General features: G+C 39.3%; 1 protein-coding gene across 1 annotated transcript in view; it reads left to right on the forward strand.

Moving 5' to 3' along the window:
- LOC102871467 (microtubule-actin cross-linking factor 1-like) overlaps positions 1 to 20,422 on the forward strand; it is a gene marked incomplete at its 3' end in the record, with an annotated part of 301,457 nt that overhangs the window by 155,796 nt on the left and 125,239 nt on the right. Inside the window, 11 exon segments of the mRNA XM_006886487.1 lie at positions 278 to 427; positions 1,055 to 1,288; positions 3,372 to 3,596; positions 6,622 to 7,140; positions 9,266 to 9,442; positions 9,711 to 9,834; positions 10,851 to 11,059; positions 11,444 to 11,761; positions 13,973 to 14,139; positions 16,968 to 17,124; positions 19,234 to 19,351. Coding sequence (XP_006886549.1) covers positions 278 to 427; positions 1,055 to 1,288; positions 3,372 to 3,596; positions 6,622 to 7,140; positions 9,266 to 9,442; positions 9,711 to 9,834; positions 10,851 to 11,059; positions 11,444 to 11,761; positions 13,973 to 14,139; positions 16,968 to 17,124; positions 19,234 to 19,351 — 2,398 coding nt within the window.

Below are 20,422 nucleotides of genomic sequence, written 5' to 3' on the forward strand. Positions count from 1 at the left end.
AATAACAGGAGATAATAACAGCAGCCTAACAAAACAAAAATCATCTAAACTGGGAGCATTTTCTCCTAAAATTACCTCTGGTTATCATCCAGACCAAATGCCATAGTCAACAAGGGGAACTTTCGGAGTATAACTTTTATGTCTCTTCCTGTTCCAGTCTCTCACCAACTTTTCCATCTTTGATATTAACCTTCCTATTTTACCTTTCAGGATATTATCTTATGTTTGTGAAATGAGAATATTTAATTGTTTCTCCACCCCTTTACATTTTAATTAGACCCTGCAGAAACAGCAAAATACCTGTCATCAGAAACTGGAGGATCTTTGCAACTGGGTAGAACAGGCAGAAAGAACATTGGTGTCTCAGCAAGGCAGAGCCGTCCAACAGGACCTTGCTGCCTTACAAAAGAACCAGAGTGATTTGAAGGTGAGTGTGCATTAATCCATATATACTTTCTTCCGTTCCTTCAACAGGTATTCATGAAGTCTTACTTTGTGCCGCATAAGTGGCCAATTAAGAAATACGCAGAAGCTTATTCATAAAGTAGTAGGAAAAGAAAGAAAGCATACCAGACAAAAGGCTTTGTGTTAGACTTGAGATAGAGATCAAGGATAACATATTTAAGGAACTGAAGGAAAACTAGTTTCACTGGGCCTAGAACAGGGTAACATTGTTTGAGACTGGAGAGACAGGTGGGAACTAGCTCATACTGATCCTTGTAAGCCCCATTCAAGACAGTGAGTGATGACCAGGAAAGTGTAAAGGACCAGTGAGGCTTCAGCTCTGCTAGAATAATTCATTGCAAAATAGAACTCTCTGCTATTTGACATGTTTTAGGAATCTTCTTTTGCCTTCCTTAAATATTTGCATAGAATATTAAATTTTTCTTAAATATTTCTTTGCATTGGTTTAGGCCTAAACCTTAAGCAAACTATAGTCAAGGACATGTATGTTCATTGCAGAAATGTCTTCTGAGTCATTGCATCTTTGACTTTCAAGGGCTTAGAATTTCCTAAGCTGAAGTCTCTAATAGCCCTCTTTTCCTGTGTTAAGGATTTACAGGACGACATTCAGAATCATGCCTCTACATTTGCCAATGTTGTCAAAGATATTGAAGGGTTTCTGGAGGAGAATCAAAGCAAGCTCAGCCCCCACGAGTTGACAGCTCTTAAGGAAAAGCTTCATCAGGCTAAGGAGCACTATGAGACTCTCCAGGGTCGGACCCGGCTAGCCCAAAAGGAGCTGGAGGAAGCAGTGACTTCAGCCTTACAGCAAGAGACGGAAAAGGTAACCAGATTGCTGTCATACTTGTTGTTTTTCAAAAAGAAAGTTTTTGTACCTGTACAAAAGGGAAAAGGGCCTCAATGTACTGGTGTGTAATGTGTCAGACTGCGAACAGAAAGGTTAGCTGTCCACATTTAGTACCAATTCTTTGACAGAAAGATGGTGACCCACTGGAGGTCACTATGAGTCAGAATTTTCTGAATAGCGGGGTTCTTAGTTTTTCATTGGGTACAAAATAAGAGCACATAGAGAACACAGCATGCCAGAAAAGGACTACTTTAGGATGTAGTCAGTTGGTCCATTTTAATTTTACAAGAAACACCCAGAAGGACTTTTTTAAGCAATTTCTTTTTTATTTGAGTGACAGTTTATAAATCTCATTGGTTTTTCATACAGAAGGACTTTTAAATCAGGAGTGATTGGTAAAGGCTGCCTATTATAAAATACACATTTATTAAGTATATATTTATGTACATATTTATATCCAGAGAGAGATACTGCTCTTTGCATACTCAGTGCTCTAGCTGTTTAGAACAGTCCAGCCTTGAGAATGTAGTACATAGAGCATAGTTACAGTGGAAATCATAGTTACAGTGGGGTAAACCAAACAGCAGATAAAGGCTGAAAATATCTTTTACACCTCACTTAGCACTGGCCACTTGAATTGTAATCATTTGTTTGCTTATAGGCTCTAACTCCAGTGAATAAAGTAGAAAACATAGAAAAGAGGAAATAAGTTATACAAACATGTCATTTCAGATACATGTCAGAATATGTGCCAATTAGTAGATACATAGGTAAATAAATTAACAGCTCTGGTGTCTTAGTGGTAAGGAATTGCACTGCCAACACAAAAGTACATGGTTCGACTTTACCAGCTGCTCGTTAAGAAGAAGATGAGCAGACTCCTCCTGTGTGATTTACTGCCTCTGAAAACCTTGTGGAGGGTCAGTTCCAATTTGACAATGCACAGCAACAACATTCAATTTACTAAAAGACTTTCATCAGAAAATGGAATTTGAGAGAAAAAAGAAAGAACTCAAAGTTCTGCTTGGTAGAGAAAAGGATGAGAGAAGGCTTACCTTGACCAGTGTGTCACTTCTGTATCTTGGGAAAAGATTCCCTCTAGTGCTGCTGAAGTGGTAATTGTTACTAATATTAGGTGCCATCGAGTCAACCACAACTCATGGCAACCCTGTCAATGACAGATTGGACCTTTGCCCTGTCCTGTGCCGTTCTTGACATCTGTGCTCTCCTCAAGCCCTTGTTGCAGTCACTTCCATAGTCCATTTCATTGAGGGATTTCCTCTCTTGCTGACCCTCTTCCTTCCCCAGGATTGATGTCTTTTACCAAAGACTGGCCCCCAAAAAATATGTCTAAAATATGTAAGACAAAGTCTCATTATTCTTGCCTTTAAAAAAATAGCCAATTGCACCTCCTGGTTGTTGGGGTTGTTATTATTGTATACCTTTCAAGTCAGAACCATGGGTTCATAGCTGACCCTGCAGCAGAATTTCAGAGACAGAAAATTGCACAGGAGGAGATTGTCCATCCTTCTCCCATGGAGCAGGTGGCATATTCCAACAGTTTATCTTTGGGATGGATTGCAGCTCTGTTTCTTACCACTAGGCCACCAAAGCTTCTGGCTTTTGGGGTAAGAGAACTAAATAATCTCTTAATAAAAGTCTTCTCAAATCCAGGAATTACCCCTTTTTCTTGATATTAAGCAGTGAAACACAGAAGAAATTCATTTTCCGCAGATCTGGAGTTAGATCCTTGCTGTGTGTTTAGAGATGGCTTCTTGTTGCTGTTGTTTGCTGTCAAACGTGAACTGACTCATAGGTGACCCTCAACTAGTTTTCAGAGGTTGTATATGCCATAGGAAGATTGTCTCCTTTTTCTGCCAGTTGAGCAAATCATGTGCCCTGAATTGGCAGCACAGTTCCTTACCACTGGGTACCAGAGCTCCCTAGAAACAACTTATATCCTGTTACAAAGCTTGTCTTTTCTTTAGTGTAAAATTTTTCTACTCATTACTTAACTTGTGGTTGTATTCATGCCTTCTTGAACTAATTCTATTTTCAGAGTAATGCAGCAAAGGAACTGGCAGAGAACAAGAATAAAATTAATGCTCTCTTGGACTGGGTGACTTCATTGGGACCATCTGGTGGGCAGCTGCAGACCAGCCTTCCAAGAATAGAACAGGTGTCAGGATCTAACCTGGGGAGAGGCTCATTGGATGCCACTGATGGTCAAGTGAGGGTGAACCAAGCCCCAGAGAAGCTGGATGAGCAATGTGAGAAGATAAAGGTGAGGATGCTAACTTGTCTTCACTGGGAGAAACACTTCTGCTCTGGTCAAATCAACATGAACTCCTTGCTCTAAATCCAGTGAGCACTTCTCAACCATATCTTCTTTCTTTCCTTTCCTCTATCCAGTTCTGAAATACTGATGTGCTTCATTTGATCCTCTTCTCTGTGAAGGTGGTCTCAGCCACTCACAGTACTTCCCTTATCAGTTGCACTAATGAGTAGCAAGTGGGAACTGACCCATAGCTGACCCACCAGTGGATTTTCAGAGGCAGTTAAGCACATAGGAGATTTCCTATCCCTCTTCCATGGACCAGCTGGTAGATTTGAACCATGTGCCTTCAAGATTGCACCACAGCTTCTTACCACTAAGCCACCAAAACTTTTTCTTTCTTTATTCCTACTCAGTTGCCTAAATTAATTATCAACTGAGAGTCCTTTCTTTTTCTTAACTCTGCTGTATCAAATCTGTCATCACACCCCATAAAGTTTGCTTATCTCTCTAAGTGATTTCCACTTCTTCACTTCCATCGAGATGTTAATATGGCTTAGAACATTATCAGCTTTCACTTGTATTATTATAGCAGCTCCTACTTGTCTTTTTGTATTTTGACATTTACCCTTAATTCGTTGCCTCTCTACCTCATGGTCTTTCTGAAAAGCTATATGCCTGTTTTAAGTCTTTTGCCCTTAACTTAAATGCCAAATTCTAAGATGATTTATAAAGCCCCCCTCAGGATCTGTCAGTGCTTATCTGGCCTCATCTCTAAACCTCACCTCACACTCTCCTCTGGGCCTTTGCATACTTTCAGAGCTCTCTCTGTCTTCTTGTAAATGAGGGACCCAGGTGTAGGTTAGTTTTTACTCCTCTTCAGATCTTAGCTTAGATTTCACTTTTATAAAATCCTCCTTTACCACTTCCCAGTTAGATTACCTATTGCTTCTATTCTATAAGTTGCTCTCAACCTTCTCTGCATCGTAGCATTTCTTACGCTGTTTTATATTTTTGGTTTTTATTGCCCTGTAGATGTGAAGTCAGAAACTCCTTGCTCATTTTGTATTTCTGTCCTGAAATGACATGGCATGGTATGTGAAGCTGCTACCAGGTTAATACATGCTAAAGCTGGACAACTTTGGAGTTGGGGGGAAATGTAGGCTAGATCCCTTCTATAGATAGTTGCATTGACAGTATAGATAGTCAGAAATTCTCCCTGAACTCTTGCTGTCCTCTCTCCGGCCTGGGAAAAACATGGTTTAAAAAATGCTCAGTTGTCTTCAAAGAACCAGTATTCCAGCGTAATAAAAGAGAAGTTTGCATATGTGTATCTAGACATAGCATATACAAAGGACAAATTAGTTACTCTATTCATGGAAGCTCATGTGGCCTAGAGGCAAAAAGCTGCGCTGTAATCCAGGGCTACCAGCTGCTCTGTAGTAGAAGGATGGACAGTCTCCTCCTATGTGCTTAAATGCCTCTGAAAACCCACTGGATGGTCAGCTGTGGATCAGTTCTGACTCTACAGCACACAACAGCATTCATGTATAGGAGTTCTGGTGGCCTAGTGGTAAGAAGCAGCACTACAATCCCAAAGGCAACAGTTTGAATCCAAATCCATCAGCTGCTTTGTAGCTCTGAAAGCTGGCTGGAAGGTCAGCTATGGATCATTTCCAACTTGACAACACTCAACAACAATTCAAACAGCTTACTTCTTTTTCTATGTGGTGGTTGTTATTTACTTTCACTGATCTAAAATGATTTTTTTAGTAAATTATTTCCCAAGATCTTTCCTAATAGGGCGGGCAGTTTCCCTGAACATGTAACATATCCACAGCTAAATATCTGTAATTTTTGCATTATTCTATGTATGATTTATCCCACTTAATCTTCCCCTCCGTGAACATGGGTAATCATTTGTTGGCCATTTTTATTCTCCTGTGTTGTTGTTGATTTCAGTTGAGTCAGTGACGACTCATAGAGACCCTATTAACAAAAGACCTGAAGTCTTTCTATATAACTATTGTTAATTTTCCAAGTTCATAAAGTTTCCATAGGCATGTGTTTTAGGAAATGGATGCACCTCCTGCTTCCAAACCTGTCTTAAACTGGGAGCTCCACCAAACACTGTCCACCATGGCAACTGTTATGGCATTTGACATCCAGATGGCACAAGGATCAACATCACAGCAAACCCAGATTATCTCAATTTGGCAAGCTGACAAAAGAGTGCTGTATGGTTTAGAAGTATGTTCCTCCAAAATATAACAACTCTAGACGCGAGGGCCATAGGCCTGTGGGCTCAACTAAATTTAAAAACCAAGGCACTCCATGAGGTCCTTCATTCCACAATCCTTCATAATCAGACATCCCATTGGCTCTCACCAGAGCAGAAGTGCCCATCATAGAGCAGTCAGCTGCTGCCTCAATCTCCAACTGAATTTAATAACGCACTACTAGAGTTAAGTGGTTTAGAGAGGCAGTCTCTGGTCATAGTTCTCTCTTAACTGTGTTATCTTAGTTAAGACATTCATATCTTTTTGCTAATACACTTACCTCATCTTGAGTAAGAGTATTATATTGCCTCCCACATCGCAGAGTTGTGTCACAAATCACTTTGACTGCTGTTAAGTTTTTTGTGTATCAGTTATTATATGCAGTTAGAGTGTGTATAATAACTGAAAAAGAGTGTGAGATACTGGTAATTTCTGAGAAGCTAGAAAAGTGGGCTAGTAAGACCTCTCTTTACCTCTAACAGTGTTGTTGTTTTTGTTCGGTGCCATCAAGTTGACTGTGACCCGTGTGAACCCTATGAACAACAGATTGAAACCTTCTCTTTTACCATGATGCCGTCACTGTGTCTGTCAATCCATCTTGTTGAGAATCTTCCTCTTTGACTGATCCTTTTATTTTTTCCAGCAGGTTAACCTTTCCCAAAGACTGGGGCCCCCTAACAACCTGTAGCAGGAAACAAAGCCAAAATAATTATCATTTCCTTACTGTCTTTTGTTTTGGAAAATTTCTTTTCCAGGCCCGTCACCAAGAATTGCTATCCCAACAGCAAAATTTCATCCTGGCCACCCAGTCAGCTCAAGCCTTCTTGGACCAACATGGCCACAATCTCACATCTGAGGAACGGCAGGTGCTGCAGGAGAAACTGGAAGAGCTAAAGGAACAGTATGCAACTTCCTTGGCCCAGTCAGAGGCAGAGCTGAAGCAGGTGCAGACCTTACGGGATGAGTTGCAGAAGTTTCTGCAGGATTACAAAGAGTTTGAAAACTGGCTGGAACGGTCTGAGAAAGAGCTGGAGAATATGTACAAAGGAGACAGCAGTCCAGAAGCACTTCCTTCCCTGCTGAAGCGGCAGGGGAGCTTCTCAGAAGATGTGATTTCCCACAAAGGAGACTTGAGATTTGTAACTATGTCCGGACAAAAAGTCTTAGACACAGAAATCAGCTTTGAGAAAGGAAGTGAACCGTCAGCAACTGGAAACTTAGTGAAGGAGAAGCTGAGAGATGCGACAGAAAGATACACTGCTCTCCACACAAAGGTAAAGGAGGTGTTCTCATTTTCATGGCAGCCCTCATTCTAGGGCTCATAATAAGAAGGGAGAACTCATCTGTATAGTAACCTTAGGTGGAGTGTGTTCTGGAACTCTTGGCAAAAGTGCAAATCATGTAGGGCCCTGGGCTAATGTCTGATCTTAGCAGCATTCAGGTTTAAAGCCCTTGGTAAAGCTATAGGTGCCTATCCTCCTCTATCCTGACTAGACACTTGAGTTCCCAACAGACACAGCATAGGTAATCTTGTGTGTTTGTGTATGTATGTATGTATATATATGTGTGTGTGTGTTTTTGTTGCCTTCAAGTTGAGCACAACTCAGCAACCCTATGAACAAAAGGCCTGCAGCCCCTCTACAACTGTCGATATTTATCAGAGTGTGTGTGTGTGTGAGAGAGAGAGTGTGTGTGTATAACTATCATCCTGATTTATTTGTTTATTATTATTTATTTTTAATCGTTATTTTAATGATAGTATACAGAAATATTGGATTTGCATTCATCCATTGTTGTGAGCACAGAGAATCTTAAATTATACAATCTTATTCCTGTACAGAACATCTAGTGGAAATCTTTCTTTCCCTAGAACATCACCCAGCTGCTAAGGTTTATAATCCAGTCAGTTTTTACTTCTGTTATGTTTTCTACTAACATCCCAAACCTCCCAAAAAGATTTATTGCACATTTTAATACCTGTCTTCTCCTGCAATGTGATTTATTGCAGGCAATTTTTTTTTATTACAAGCAAAAATATTTGTTGAGTGACTTGTATAATTTACAAAAAGTTGCTATATGTAATAAGGTTGTATGAATAGAATGAAACAAGCAATAATGATCCTTCTTGTGGAAAATGGTACGAAGTTTATTTGGGGAGCTCTGATAATGTACTCTGTAGGGAGTTGTACTGTTAACCCAAAGGCTGTGCTGCTTCCATGATTCAAATCCAATGGCTCTGGGGCACAAAGATGGGAAATGGGGCACCTATTCTGTTTGTTGTTGTTGTTGATTGCCTTCGAGTTGATCACGACTCATAGCAACCCTATGAACAAAAGGCTGGAAGCCCCTCTACAACTGTTGACATTTATCAAAGTTCAAAGAGTTTCCAGAGGCATGTTATTTAGGAAGTGGATGCCACTCCTGCTTCCAAACCTGTCAAAGTATGTTACTGTTGTTATGTGCCATGGAGTTGCCTGTGATGTATAGCGACCCTATGTACAACAGCTCTGAACCCTTCCCTGTCCTGAGCCAGTTTCACTAATTCCACCATACCAACCCTCATTGTCACAGTTGCTGTATCAATCCATCTCATCTGGGGTCTCCCTCTTTTGCGCTGTCCATCCACACATCTGAGCATGATGTCCTTCTCCAAGGACCAATCTCTCCTTGTCATGTGCCCAAAATAAGTGAGGCAGAGCTTCAAAATCCTAGCCTCCAAGGAGAGCCTTGGTTTCACCCTCTCCAAGACAGACCTATTTGTTTTTTTTGGCAGTCCATGGTATGTTCAAGACTCTTCTCCAGCACCACAACTCGAAAGCCTCTATTCTTATTCTGACATCCTTTGTCATTGTCTAACTCGGAAGTATAACAAGTAATTTAGAAGTCCATGGCCTAGATTCTGTTTACAACCTTGGAAATGCAAGGGGGTGGGCAAAATGCATGTTTCAGCTATGAGTCAGTTTGACTCAACAAAGTTAAAGTTTTTTAAACTACTCATCTACTCATAGAATCCAAGCATGACTCTTTTTCTTTCTCTCTTTAAGCATGTGTGCAAAGAGTAAGGATGTGACATTCTTCTGTGTACTACTGATAAATGTCAGATGTTTCATAATATCTTGTTAGTTTTAGCCAGACTGTGTAAAGTTACTGATGCTAGCTGTATTTTTACAAGAAAGAGCAAGTTGTTAACCCATACTCACATAGGTATTAAATGTTAGATAAGGCTTTTTTATTATTTTCCCCAGACCTCCCCCTCTGACAGAATTTAAAGCATTACTCTTAAGTGAGGTTTAAGGTCTCTGTATCAAATCCAGGCTTCTTTCTTTTTGCTGTCTCAGGAAACTGCTGTCTTTGGCCTGACTTTACTTAGGTCTGCTTCCCTTTTTTTCTCTCGCACAGTGTTCTCGGCTGGGCTCTCACCTGAACATGTTGCTAGGTCAGTATCAGCAGTTCCAGAACAGTGTCAGCAGCCTTCAGGCCTGGATGAAGACTTGTGAGGCCAATGTGGAGAAGCTTCTGTCAGATACTGTTGCCTCTGATCCTGATGTCCTACAACAGCAGCTCGCTACAACTAAGGTAACCCAGGATGGAGGCTGTATTGGAGCGTCAAGGTGTTGTATTAAATGGTTTAGTGGACCAATTACCATTTAGCAATGGTAAATACTTACATAGGTTAAAGACAACAGTTGAGATGATTTGAACCTAAACATTTTGTTCTCACCTCTGAAAATTTATTCTTAGAAAAATTATTTTCTAGAGCTGCTTTGTATTTCTAGAGACCTAGAACCAGCTTTGACTACTTACTAAAGATATTCTTCTTTTATCCTCTCTAACGGATAAGCAGCAGTTGCAGGAGGAATTGGCCGAGCACCAAGTACCTATAGAAAAGCTCCAAAAAGTAGCTCATGATCTCATGGAAATTGAAGGTGAGCCAGCTCCAGACCACAAGCAAGTTCAAGAAACTACAGGTATGGAGCAGCAATAACCACAGCTGATCAATTATTTCATTCATAGTATGTACATCTATAATACATCACATTGCGCTGTACAAGTATCTGTGGTACTAGATAGAAACTGAGACTATAAAGATGAACAGACAGACTGTCATCAAGTAGCTTTCCCTCTCCTGAACTTTAGTTCCCCCATGAAAGGCTTTAACCTGTTTGTCCCAGGTATTCTGCCTTCCAGATATATCCTGCTTCTCTCCTTTCACTAGCAGACAGTCATTCCTTCATTGCTTTTTCCATGGAGCCTTCCCTATTATTTAGCTGCTAACACATGTTGGGTGTGGTTATCATGTATAACAAAATTTGCTCATGCTTCAATATGTAGCCAAGAGGTCAGTCACCTTTTTTTGGAAGGTCCTGACTACTACTTCTATCACTTCTCTGCAAGAAAGCCAAAAGATAGAAAATAATCAGTCTTCCTACTCAGCTTCTATACTGTAGTATTCTTAGTACTTTGGATAGGGAGGACTGGTGGCCTAGTGACAAGAAGCTGGGCTGCAATTCCAAAGGCATGCATTTCAAGTCCACCTGCCACTTGGTGGGAGAAGGATGCGGGTTCCGCTTCTATGCGATTAACTACCTTTGAAAACCTACCATGGAGGTCAGACATGGGTCAGTTCCAACTCTATGGTACTTAACAACAGTAATTTCATTTTTATTGTTTGCTATAATGTACCTTCTTTAGCCTAGGGTATGAGATACTGGCCTAACAACTGTTATAGTCTTCAAGTTTTCATGAGACTTATCTTAATTAGCTTTAGACTTCAGCTTCTAGCACAATTTCTGGCACATAATAGGGGTTAAGTAAATAATGCTTATTGAGTTTGGCTCAGACTTCAATGAATGTCAAGCTTACTCTATTAGTTTGCCTTAACATCTACTGTTACTACTAGTATGCAGTTTAAATATGTAATTTTTTAAAAACACCGAGAGCAGTAGTCTCCACTCCTTTTTTTTCTCTGGTCTTGGTTTCCCAGATTCCATACTGAGCCGTTTCCAGAGCCTTTCCTGCAGTCTGGATGAACGTTCTGCTTTGCTGCAAAAGGCAATTGCTCATTCTCAGAGTGTCCAGGAAAGCCTGGAAAGCCTGTTGCAGTCCATCAAGGAAGTTGAAAAAAACTTGGAAGGGGAGCAGGTGGCTTCACTGTCATCAGGAGTTATCCAAGAAGCCCTGGCCACTAATATGGTAACACCTGTACCCCTAGGGTTACCAACTAATTATGTTTACTGTGTGCTGTAATTTTATTATTGGCGGGGGAGAGGGCTTGGGAAAATAAGTTAAAGAACGCTATCTCATAAATATTTTCTCATAAAATTGAGAGAAAATGATTGATTAAATATATTTCTACCCTTGTTGAACTTAAGAAAAAGTGATAACCATATCCATTGATGAAATAGGGTGAAGGACTAAGGGGATAAGATGTATGGTATTCAGAAAGCTTAGTTGTGATTCTCCAACCCTTCTTGAGGAATTGAGCATGCAGTTTATTAGAAATGTATTAGTCTGTGGCTCAGATATCCTGAAGTAAGCGAGCCAGAGCTAATGGAGGTGTTCTTAATTTAATGGCAGAAATTGAAGCAGGACATTGCTCGGCAAAAGAGCAGCTTAGAGGCCACTCGTGAGATGGTGACCCGATTCATGGAAACCGCAGACAGCTCCACAGCAGCAGCACTGCAGGGCAAACTGGCAGAAGTGAGCCAGCGCTTTGAACAGCTCTGTCTCCAGCAGCAAGAAAAAGAGAGCTCCCTTAAGAAGCTTCTGCCCCAGGCAGAGATGTTTGAGCATCTCTCTGAAAAATTACAGCAGTTCATGGAAAACAAAAGTCGGATGCTGGCCTCTGGAAATCAGCCAGATCAAGACATTGCCCACTTTTCCCAGCAGATTCAGGTAAGCGTATATATGCCAAAGGAAGGGAAAGGAGAGCACCAATATTTACACTGAACATGTACTGTATCATAGAATATACTGGAAATTTTCCCTGAATTATCTTGCAGAATTGCCACAGCTATCCTAAATATTATTTATCTATTTTTGAAAAACACATTCTGGATTTATTGTTTAATCTTACTATATATTCAGCTGAGATCTACAGATGTACTCAGTACATTGTAGTCATTGAGGGACACAAGTTGTTGGGAGAAGTTGCTGGAATATTTTCAGAAAATGTTCCTACACTAAAAATTTTGCATCAAATGTAGTACATGTGTAGTTTTGTTAGCCGTAGCCAAATTCACTTCCATGAAAATGTCACCACTTCGCAACCCCACCAGCAGTGTATGAAAGTGGCTACTCCCCCACGGTGTCAGCAGTAGAATGCATCGTTAAACTTTTGAATGTTTACCGGTCTAACAAATAAGATATCTCAGTACAGTGTTATTTCTCATATTATAAATAAAGTTGAATATATTATTATCCCTTTATGTGCCATTTTATATATGAACCTTTATAACTCTTGATTTATGTCTTTTGCAATTTCAAGTTTTTAGCAGTTTCTTCTCTTATTTTTTGAAAGTTCTTCTCAATTAAGAAAGTTACCTCTGTATATGTGGTAGATACTTTTATCCAGTTTTTTCTTTTGACTTTTTGGGTTTTGCCATGTGTGTTTTTGGGGTGTATTTATGTATTTTAGGATTTATCTTAGCTGGAATTGTGTATTTATTTTTTTTTCATGTGAATTTTAGAATTATTCATTCTAGTCCATAGGCTTTTTAAAGAGGCACAGTAGATTTATTTATACACAAGCTCACACAGATACACACTCGATATCTTTCCATCTGTTCACATCTGCTTTTTAGTCTTTCAGGATTGTTTTAAAATTTTGGTTATTAATGTGTTGTCCTTTTTGTGTTAGTTGATTCCTAAAATAGTACTTTTTTGTGTTCTTAATAAGTATGAAATTTTTGTTCTTGATTTTTTTTTTTACATGCTCATTTGGTATTTTGATGACTTTCTGAATAATTTAATTTCATTTTTAAATTTAGTTATTCTGTTAATTTTTAATTTTAGAATTATGCAGTATAGTTTTAGCTGTTCAGATCCTTAAGCCAGTCTATTAGTTTCTCTTGATAGCATTGGCTAATATCTTCAATACAATTCTAATAATAGTGAAGAGATTGTGCTTGTCCCATTTTCTAGAAGAGATTATGTTACTATTGTTGTGCTGTCAGGTCTCTTGCAATTCATAACAACCCTGTGTACAATAGCCCTAAACCCTGCTCTGTCCTGTGCCAATCTCACTATCTCTGACACACCCACCCAGATTACCCCAGTCACTGAATCAATCCACCTCATAGAAGTTCTTTCTCTCCTGAGCTGTCCCTCCACCCTCCCAAGCATGATGTCCTTCTCTAAGGACTGGTCTCTCCTTACAACAAGTCCAAAATATGTTAGACGGAGCCTCAGAATCTTTGCCTCCAAGGAGCAGCCTGGTTTAACCATCTCTAGGGTGGACCTGTTCATTTTCTTAGCAGTCCATGGTACAGTCAATACTCTTTTCCAGCACCACAGCTCAAAGGCATAAATTCTCCTTCTATCCTCCCTAGTCATTGTCCAACTCTCTGATGTATAACAAGTGATTGCAAAGACCATGGCCTGTATCAGGTACACCTTAATCTCCAGAATGACACCATTGCTCTTTAGTACCCTGGAGAGGTCCCTAAAAGCTCAAGCCATGCTGTAAAACTCTGTAAATATTCTAAAACCAATGCATTTTTTACATAATAAGGATGACTTTTATAGTGTATAAGTCATCCTATCTTAGTAAAGTTAGTCTTTTTGTTTTGTTTTGTTTTGTTTTTTTAAGTAGGCAAGAAAGAGCTCAAGCTGATAAGTGACAAAGCTGTGATTGAATCTCGGGTCATTTTAATTCCCAAGACCTCTGTTTTTAAAAATTAAAGTATATTGCTTCCCCAGTCTTTGAATATTTGTTTTAAGAAGATAAGACTCCTTTGTGCTTCTGCCATTCTCCAGTGGCTTAGATAGATGCAGTGTGTTGATTGGTTTAGTCTACCAGTTTATCCAATGTGTTTTCCTCTTCTCATTTTTTTTCTTCATTTATAAGAAACAATTTAAAAGCCCCTCTTCCATTTGCTTTGACAGGAGCTTAATCTGGAAATGCAAGACCAACAGGAGAACCTGGATACTCTTGAGCACCTGGTTACTGAACTGAGCTCCTCTGGCTTTGCACTGGACTTATCCCAGCACCAGGACAGGGTCCAGAATCTCAAGAAAGACTTCACAGAGTTACAGAAAACCGTTAAAGGAAGGTGAGCTTTCATGTATGTGCAGTCAGTGACAGGAGCTAATATTTTTCATTGTTGGGTGTAGTTTCTTTTTCCTCTTCCTTCATCAGAAAAGATGACATCATTTAACGGAACAGAAAGCTATATAACCTTCTTAATCTTAACTATTCCATAAGGGTATCAGTTGCTGGTTCTGGGATCAGGGGACCACAATCTTGAAGGGCATCCAGGTCAATAGGCAAAATGTAGTCCATAAAAGATAATGTTCTACATTCTACTTTGTTGGCTTGTGAACCTCTGAGATGCACATCTATTGGTCTGTCCCTGTCTCAAACAACAAAAAGGGATGAAAAGTAAAGATATATTGAAACAGCCCAGAGGATCCCCTACTACCCCTGAGCACTCTAAAAAGGATTGCAGAAGAATATCCCAGATAGAGTGGGGGGAAATGTGGAGCAAGACTCAAAAACATAAAAAAGACTTAACTTACTGGTCAATAGAGTCTCGTGTGTCACCTCTCAAAATATGGCCTTTAATTGCCTTTGAAACATAGACCAAAACTCACCTTGGCTTCACTTTCAAACAGTGGACAAGTCTATAAGGTGACCAATCGCTGGGATGCACTCACTCCTCAGAATGGGCAACCATATATGATCAAAAGAGCAACATTTGCTCAAGGATAAAGCCAGAAGACTGCAAAGGGTAGGGTAGAAGGATTAATGGAAATGAGAATTACAGAGAAGTAGGGAAAGTGCAGTTACATTTCGGGTATTTAATGCTATAAAACAAAATATGTATGTGTGATAGAATGGAAAACCAGTTTGTTTTATAAACCTCCACTCAAATTCGTTTTATAAATTTGCAAAAGAGAAAAGATGACATCAAGAACTCTGATACTAAGATGTAAATTCAACAGCTGGTTGCTGTCAGGCTGAAACCGACCAGTAGTGGGCCCTGCAGTGGGTTTTCAGAGGCTGTAAGTCTTATGAAAGGAGATTGCTCATCTTTCTCCTGAGGAGCACATCATGATTTTGAACCTCCTGTCTTGGATTGTCACTGCACTAGGCCACCAGAGCCCCCTATTAAGATAAGTTGTTGTTGATTGCCTTTGAGTCAAGCATGACCCCATAAACAAAAGGCCTGAAGCCCCTCTACAACCATCGACATTTATCGAAGTTCATAGTTTCCAGAGGCATGTTGTTTAGGAAGTGGATGCCACTCCTGCTTCCATTCCTGTTAAGATAGAGGAGAATGGGAAATGCCAATTTCATGCAAAGCTCCCCAAGTTACTCAGTGCTTAGTGATTTCTCTGTCACTATGTGAATTTCTCTCATTTGTGGGCTTCTTAGTTATGAGAGTTTTCCTCTCAGTAGACTCTAAAGGCCAGGTTACATGGGCTAAAAAGAACAAATTAGTGGAATTGTTTTGAGATTTCCCAGGTGTAATTAAAGATTATATTGACATTCTCTGCTTGTTTTGACCACATTTAAGTTGCTGTTTTGAGATAATGTCCCTTGCTTCTTTCAAGGGCAACAAGGGAATGTATGATAAAGATCTATTTTACATTCTCAACTCCCTATTGGAAAGTGACCCATGTAACCCTTTTCCCTTTAGAAATCTTCACATGGGTTTACAAGAATGTTAACAAGACTTATTAATCAAATTGTCCTTTAGCCATAAATAAGCTTGGTTTAGCAGATAGCTGTCTTATTCCTAAGAGGAAAGCAATTGCTCAAATACTAAGTTACTCATTGCTCTCATGTAATTTCTGACTCATGGGGACTCTGTTCCAGAGCAGAACAACTACCTAGGATTTTCTTGACTGGCAGCACAATGTTTGAGCTAACTGAAAAGTTATCAGTTCAGACTCCCCCAGTAATTCCATGAGAAAAACATCCAGTGATCTGCTCTTCTAAAGAATATAGCCTAGGAAACTCTGTGAAGTAGTTCTGATCTGTCATGTGGGGCCACTGTGAGTCAAAATCAGCTTGATGACACACAACATTAACAATCTTAACAGAAGCAAATTACCAGACCTTTCTTCCATGAAGCTTTACGTTGATAATGGTGGCAAAACACTTGTACTACCTGGGGATCTTTAAGTATCATGCTTTTTACTTGTACCAGCCATCATGCACAGAACAAACTGCTTTATAAGGCTGTAAATCTCTAGGTAACTAATCACCCAGTCTTTTCTCTCTCAGAGTTACTGGTTCAGAACACCAACCTTTTGGTTAGCAGTCCTGTACTTAACCAGAGGCTGTAAGTCACATGAGAGGAGTCACATGATGGAGGGGATCAGGATAAAGGCCAAGAAGCTTTTCTTTTCCATCCCATATGCTTGAGAGCCTTCTTGGTCATTTCCAAACCTGTGGTTAAATTCTCTGTGATATTTTCTCCATTGGTGACTAATCATGTGAATTCTCTGAGCCTCTGTTTAGCATCTTGCTTGCAAAAGAAATTAGCATTTTAATGTTGCCTTGGGAAAATCAAGTATCTAAAAAGTAGAAGAGCTAGACTTTGGATCCAAGGCCTGCATTCTTTCCATTGTATCATGCTACCTAAATAGCAGACGGCTTTTAGTTTTTCTCACTTTCACTTTAGCCCAGAGCAGAATTGAAGAGCCTTCCCTCAGAAATGTCCAAACAAGGACAACAGATTCATTCTTGAGGTCAATACTCTTCTACATTATATGTGATTGTTTAGCCAAACTTGCTTTGGAAAAGATGATGGAAAGGAAAAACTCAGCTAGTAACTGATGCTTACAGTACCAACATGAAGTTAGTCTTAGGTAATATTGACTTTTTAAATAAAGCTTAATTTGGCAAATAATAAAACTTCTTCATTGACAGAGAGGAAGATGCATCATCTTGCCAAGAGCAATTGGATGAATTCAGAAAGCTAATTAGGACTTTCCAGAAATGGCTGAAGGAAACCGAAGGGAATATTCCGCCTACAGAGACTTTCAGGAGCACTAAAGAACTGGAAAAAGAGATTGAACACCTGAAGGTAAAGAAACAAGAGAGTATCCAGAAATCGGGCTGTACAGCAATTAAAAAACTTGGTTACATTCTGTTTCTCCCTATCCTTCATTCACATTCTGTTTCATACAATCATTCCTATTCATTGTGTTTTGTAAATTAATCATCATTGAACTATGCCCACCGTTACCCCATCTTTTTAGACTCCCGCCAGATCCTTCCCTATGACTTCTGTATGCACACTAATGAAAAGTTTAAAAAATTTTACTTAAGAAAAAACCAAACTAAAAGATACTAGGTTGAAGGAGAAGAAGAAATAATTAAAAAAACAAAACCACCTCATTTAAACTAATCTCCAAATATAGTTGTTGTTGTTGTTGTGTGCCATCAAGTCAACTCATAGCAACTCCATGAACAACCGATGTGAATCCTGCCCTATCCTGTGCCATCCTCACCATCACTGTGGCAGTCAGTCTCGTTGAAGGTCTTCCTCTCTCTTGCTAACCCTTTGCCTTTCCAAGTATGACATCCCTTTCCAAAAAATAGCTCCTCCTAACAACCTGGAGCTAATAGTACTCCACATAATAAAACAGACTCAGATGGTCTGAAGATACCCACAAGGGTGGACCAGCCTCCCTCCCATCCCCTGCAGAATCCCTTCTTACCACTTGTAATCATCTAACCTTCCCTTGCACTCCAATATATGTCCTTTTTTGTGGAACACAACTGAAGTTGCCTACAGCTGACTCTGACACGTTCATCTTTGTTTTCTCAGCAAAACAGGCTTTATCTCAAGCAGATGAAAGAATTTGCTTTCACAGAGAGGGCACTTAGAAGTTGTGCTATGGAAAATTCCCTAGTTCTGAAGTTCCTAAAACTTTCTTGGTTCATTTGTGACCTTAGGATTTCAGGAAAATTTTCACAAGTACCTCTAAAAAGAGACTGAAAAGAATCTATTCCACTTGTTAAGTAGTTAGATTAAACAATTTAGTAGTAGTTCTCATGATGTCCAACAGATGTCACTGTATTTCTCTGAATAATTTAAAATCTCTTTGAAGTCAGTGCAGTCTGGATACTGTAGTCCTGTAGAATCAAAGTGACTAATAAAGAAATGCCAAGTGATGATTGAACATCAGTATCAAGTTAAGTGGTATGAATTTGCTGCATGTAAATAGTTTTGTGTCTTTCTCTGCCTGCCAGCTTACTGGTAAAGGAATTGTGTTGGGAACTGAAAGGCACTCAGTTTAAATCCACCTGCTGCTGGACAGTCTCCTCTCGTGTAATTAACTATCTCTGACAGGCCACTGCAGGGTCAGCTATGGGTAAATTCTGACTCGATGGTACCAGCAACAACTCTGCAGCTTACAGTTAAAAGCTAAGTAAATCACCAGTGAAGTTCAATGTGGAGGAAGGGAACAAAGACTAAAACCCTACTGCTGTAAAAGGAGTAAAATTCTGTTATGGCAAGTAACCCACATTTTAGAGACTTAGCATAAACCTAGTACTTGTGTCTTAGTGCAGAAACTGTTGTTTCCGAATAGCTTTTTATGGTAGTTAGAACTCTGTCTTCAAACCCATCATAAAGTTCCCTTGATAAATGCTGCTTTAGGTAGGTATTTTTTCTAATGCTGAATATCCTAACTCCTCATTTTACCATTCTTTCATTTGTACTATACTCAATCTTCCCACCCTTTTGTCCTGTTGGCAACTCATGTCTTTAAGGTCTCCTCACTCTACATTGAGTTAACTCCTGTGCTTTCAGTTTCCTGACTTTCCCTTTTTTTTCCTCCCCTGTAATAGCATTTGTTATAATGTGATTGGTGATTTGAGTTTCTGGGTTTTAGAGATTTTTGTCAATGCTTTGTATCACTAGTGTTTGGCAAAGGTCCTGATCCACATGAAAAACTCAGTAAATATTTAATGAATAAATGAATGAATTAGATGTTCCTGAATATTCTGTATCATTCTTCCAAACCTTGACTGGTTAAACCAAGATCTTGAAAAGGCTAAATATATGCATATCTTCTCTTAATGCTTCCATAATTTAGGGGTTATTTATATAAGAAAAAGTATTACAAGTTTATTATGAGGAGATGGCCTCAGATGTTGAGTTTAGCCATTTTGGTTTTTTAAACAGAGTCTCCTCGATGAGTGGACGAGTAAGGAAATCTTGGTCGAAGAAATCAATTGCAAAGGAACTTCTTTAGAAAACCTCATCATGGAGATCACAGCACCTGATTCCCAAGCCAAGACAGGTGAGTGCAGTCTCCTTCTTTAATTGGTCAGGGTCCAGTCTGACTCTGAGGTCAGAGTGGTTCACAAGGCAGTCTCCCTTCTCCTCCCAATTAGGCTTATTTTTCTTTTTGTTGTGTAGCATTGCTCAATTTTGCAAAATTATTTCTCATGATGAGATAAGTAAATAGAATAGTTGGGCCACTTAGAACTGTCAAATAAACATGGGAAGATTAAAATGTTTTCCATTTTGAAAAATTTCTACTAACCATATAAATGGGATAAGAATACATCATCCTTAACTGGGGTCAACTCCAGCTCTGCAAAGTGATCTCCTGAGAGAAACTAGATACTCGGGAGTCAGTAATGGTCCACCAGGGACTAGCACACTTCTTGGAATCGGGCATAAAGACAGTTTATCCAGGAGACCACAGTTTGTTGGTTTTGGATATGAACTTGATAGTTGATTTTTCAGGTGTTCTTAAAGCATATTCTAGAACTTTAAAAACAAACAAACAAAACACCCAGCTAAAAACAGCTAAGAATAGCTTTGCAGGGAGCTCTGGTGGCCTAGTGGCAAAGAAGCTGCAGTTCCAAATGCACACAGTTCAAATCTACCAGATGCTCTGCTGGAAAAGGAGGGGCAATCTGTTGCTGTGCCAGTCAGATCTGATTTGACAGTACACAATAAGAAAAGGGGAGAGGGAAAAAAAGAAAAGTTTTGCATAAAATTACCTGTAAGCTGATATGTGCATTACATGAGTATATTCTTCCCCCTCCCCCCAAGGAATTTAAGCTGGTTTAACATCTTTGTTGATGCTTAAGTGCATTTCAAACAAGAAATACTCATCATGAGTAATATTTATTAGTGAACCAAATATAGAAGCTCCCTTATTTGAATATCTGTGTGATAGCCATAACAAAAATTTCATTGCAAAAGAGTATATTCTTTAAGAAGGAAGATTATTGGAAACAACTTCAGTATCTGATTTATTTCTGATTTTATTTGGCTTCATTACATCTAGAAAAATATGACTCACAGGTAAGTAGTTGTAAATGACAGGTTTTTAAAATATTATACTCTTAGACTACAC

The sequence above is a fragment of the Elephantulus edwardii genome, unplaced genomic scaffold (assembly GCF_000299155.1).
Source record: "Elephantulus edwardii isolate Elephantulus edwardi_28Jun2011 unplaced genomic scaffold, EleEdw1.0 scaffold00049, whole genome shotgun sequence".
NCBI lineage: Eukaryota > Metazoa > Chordata > Mammalia > Macroscelidea > Macroscelididae > Elephantulus > Elephantulus edwardii.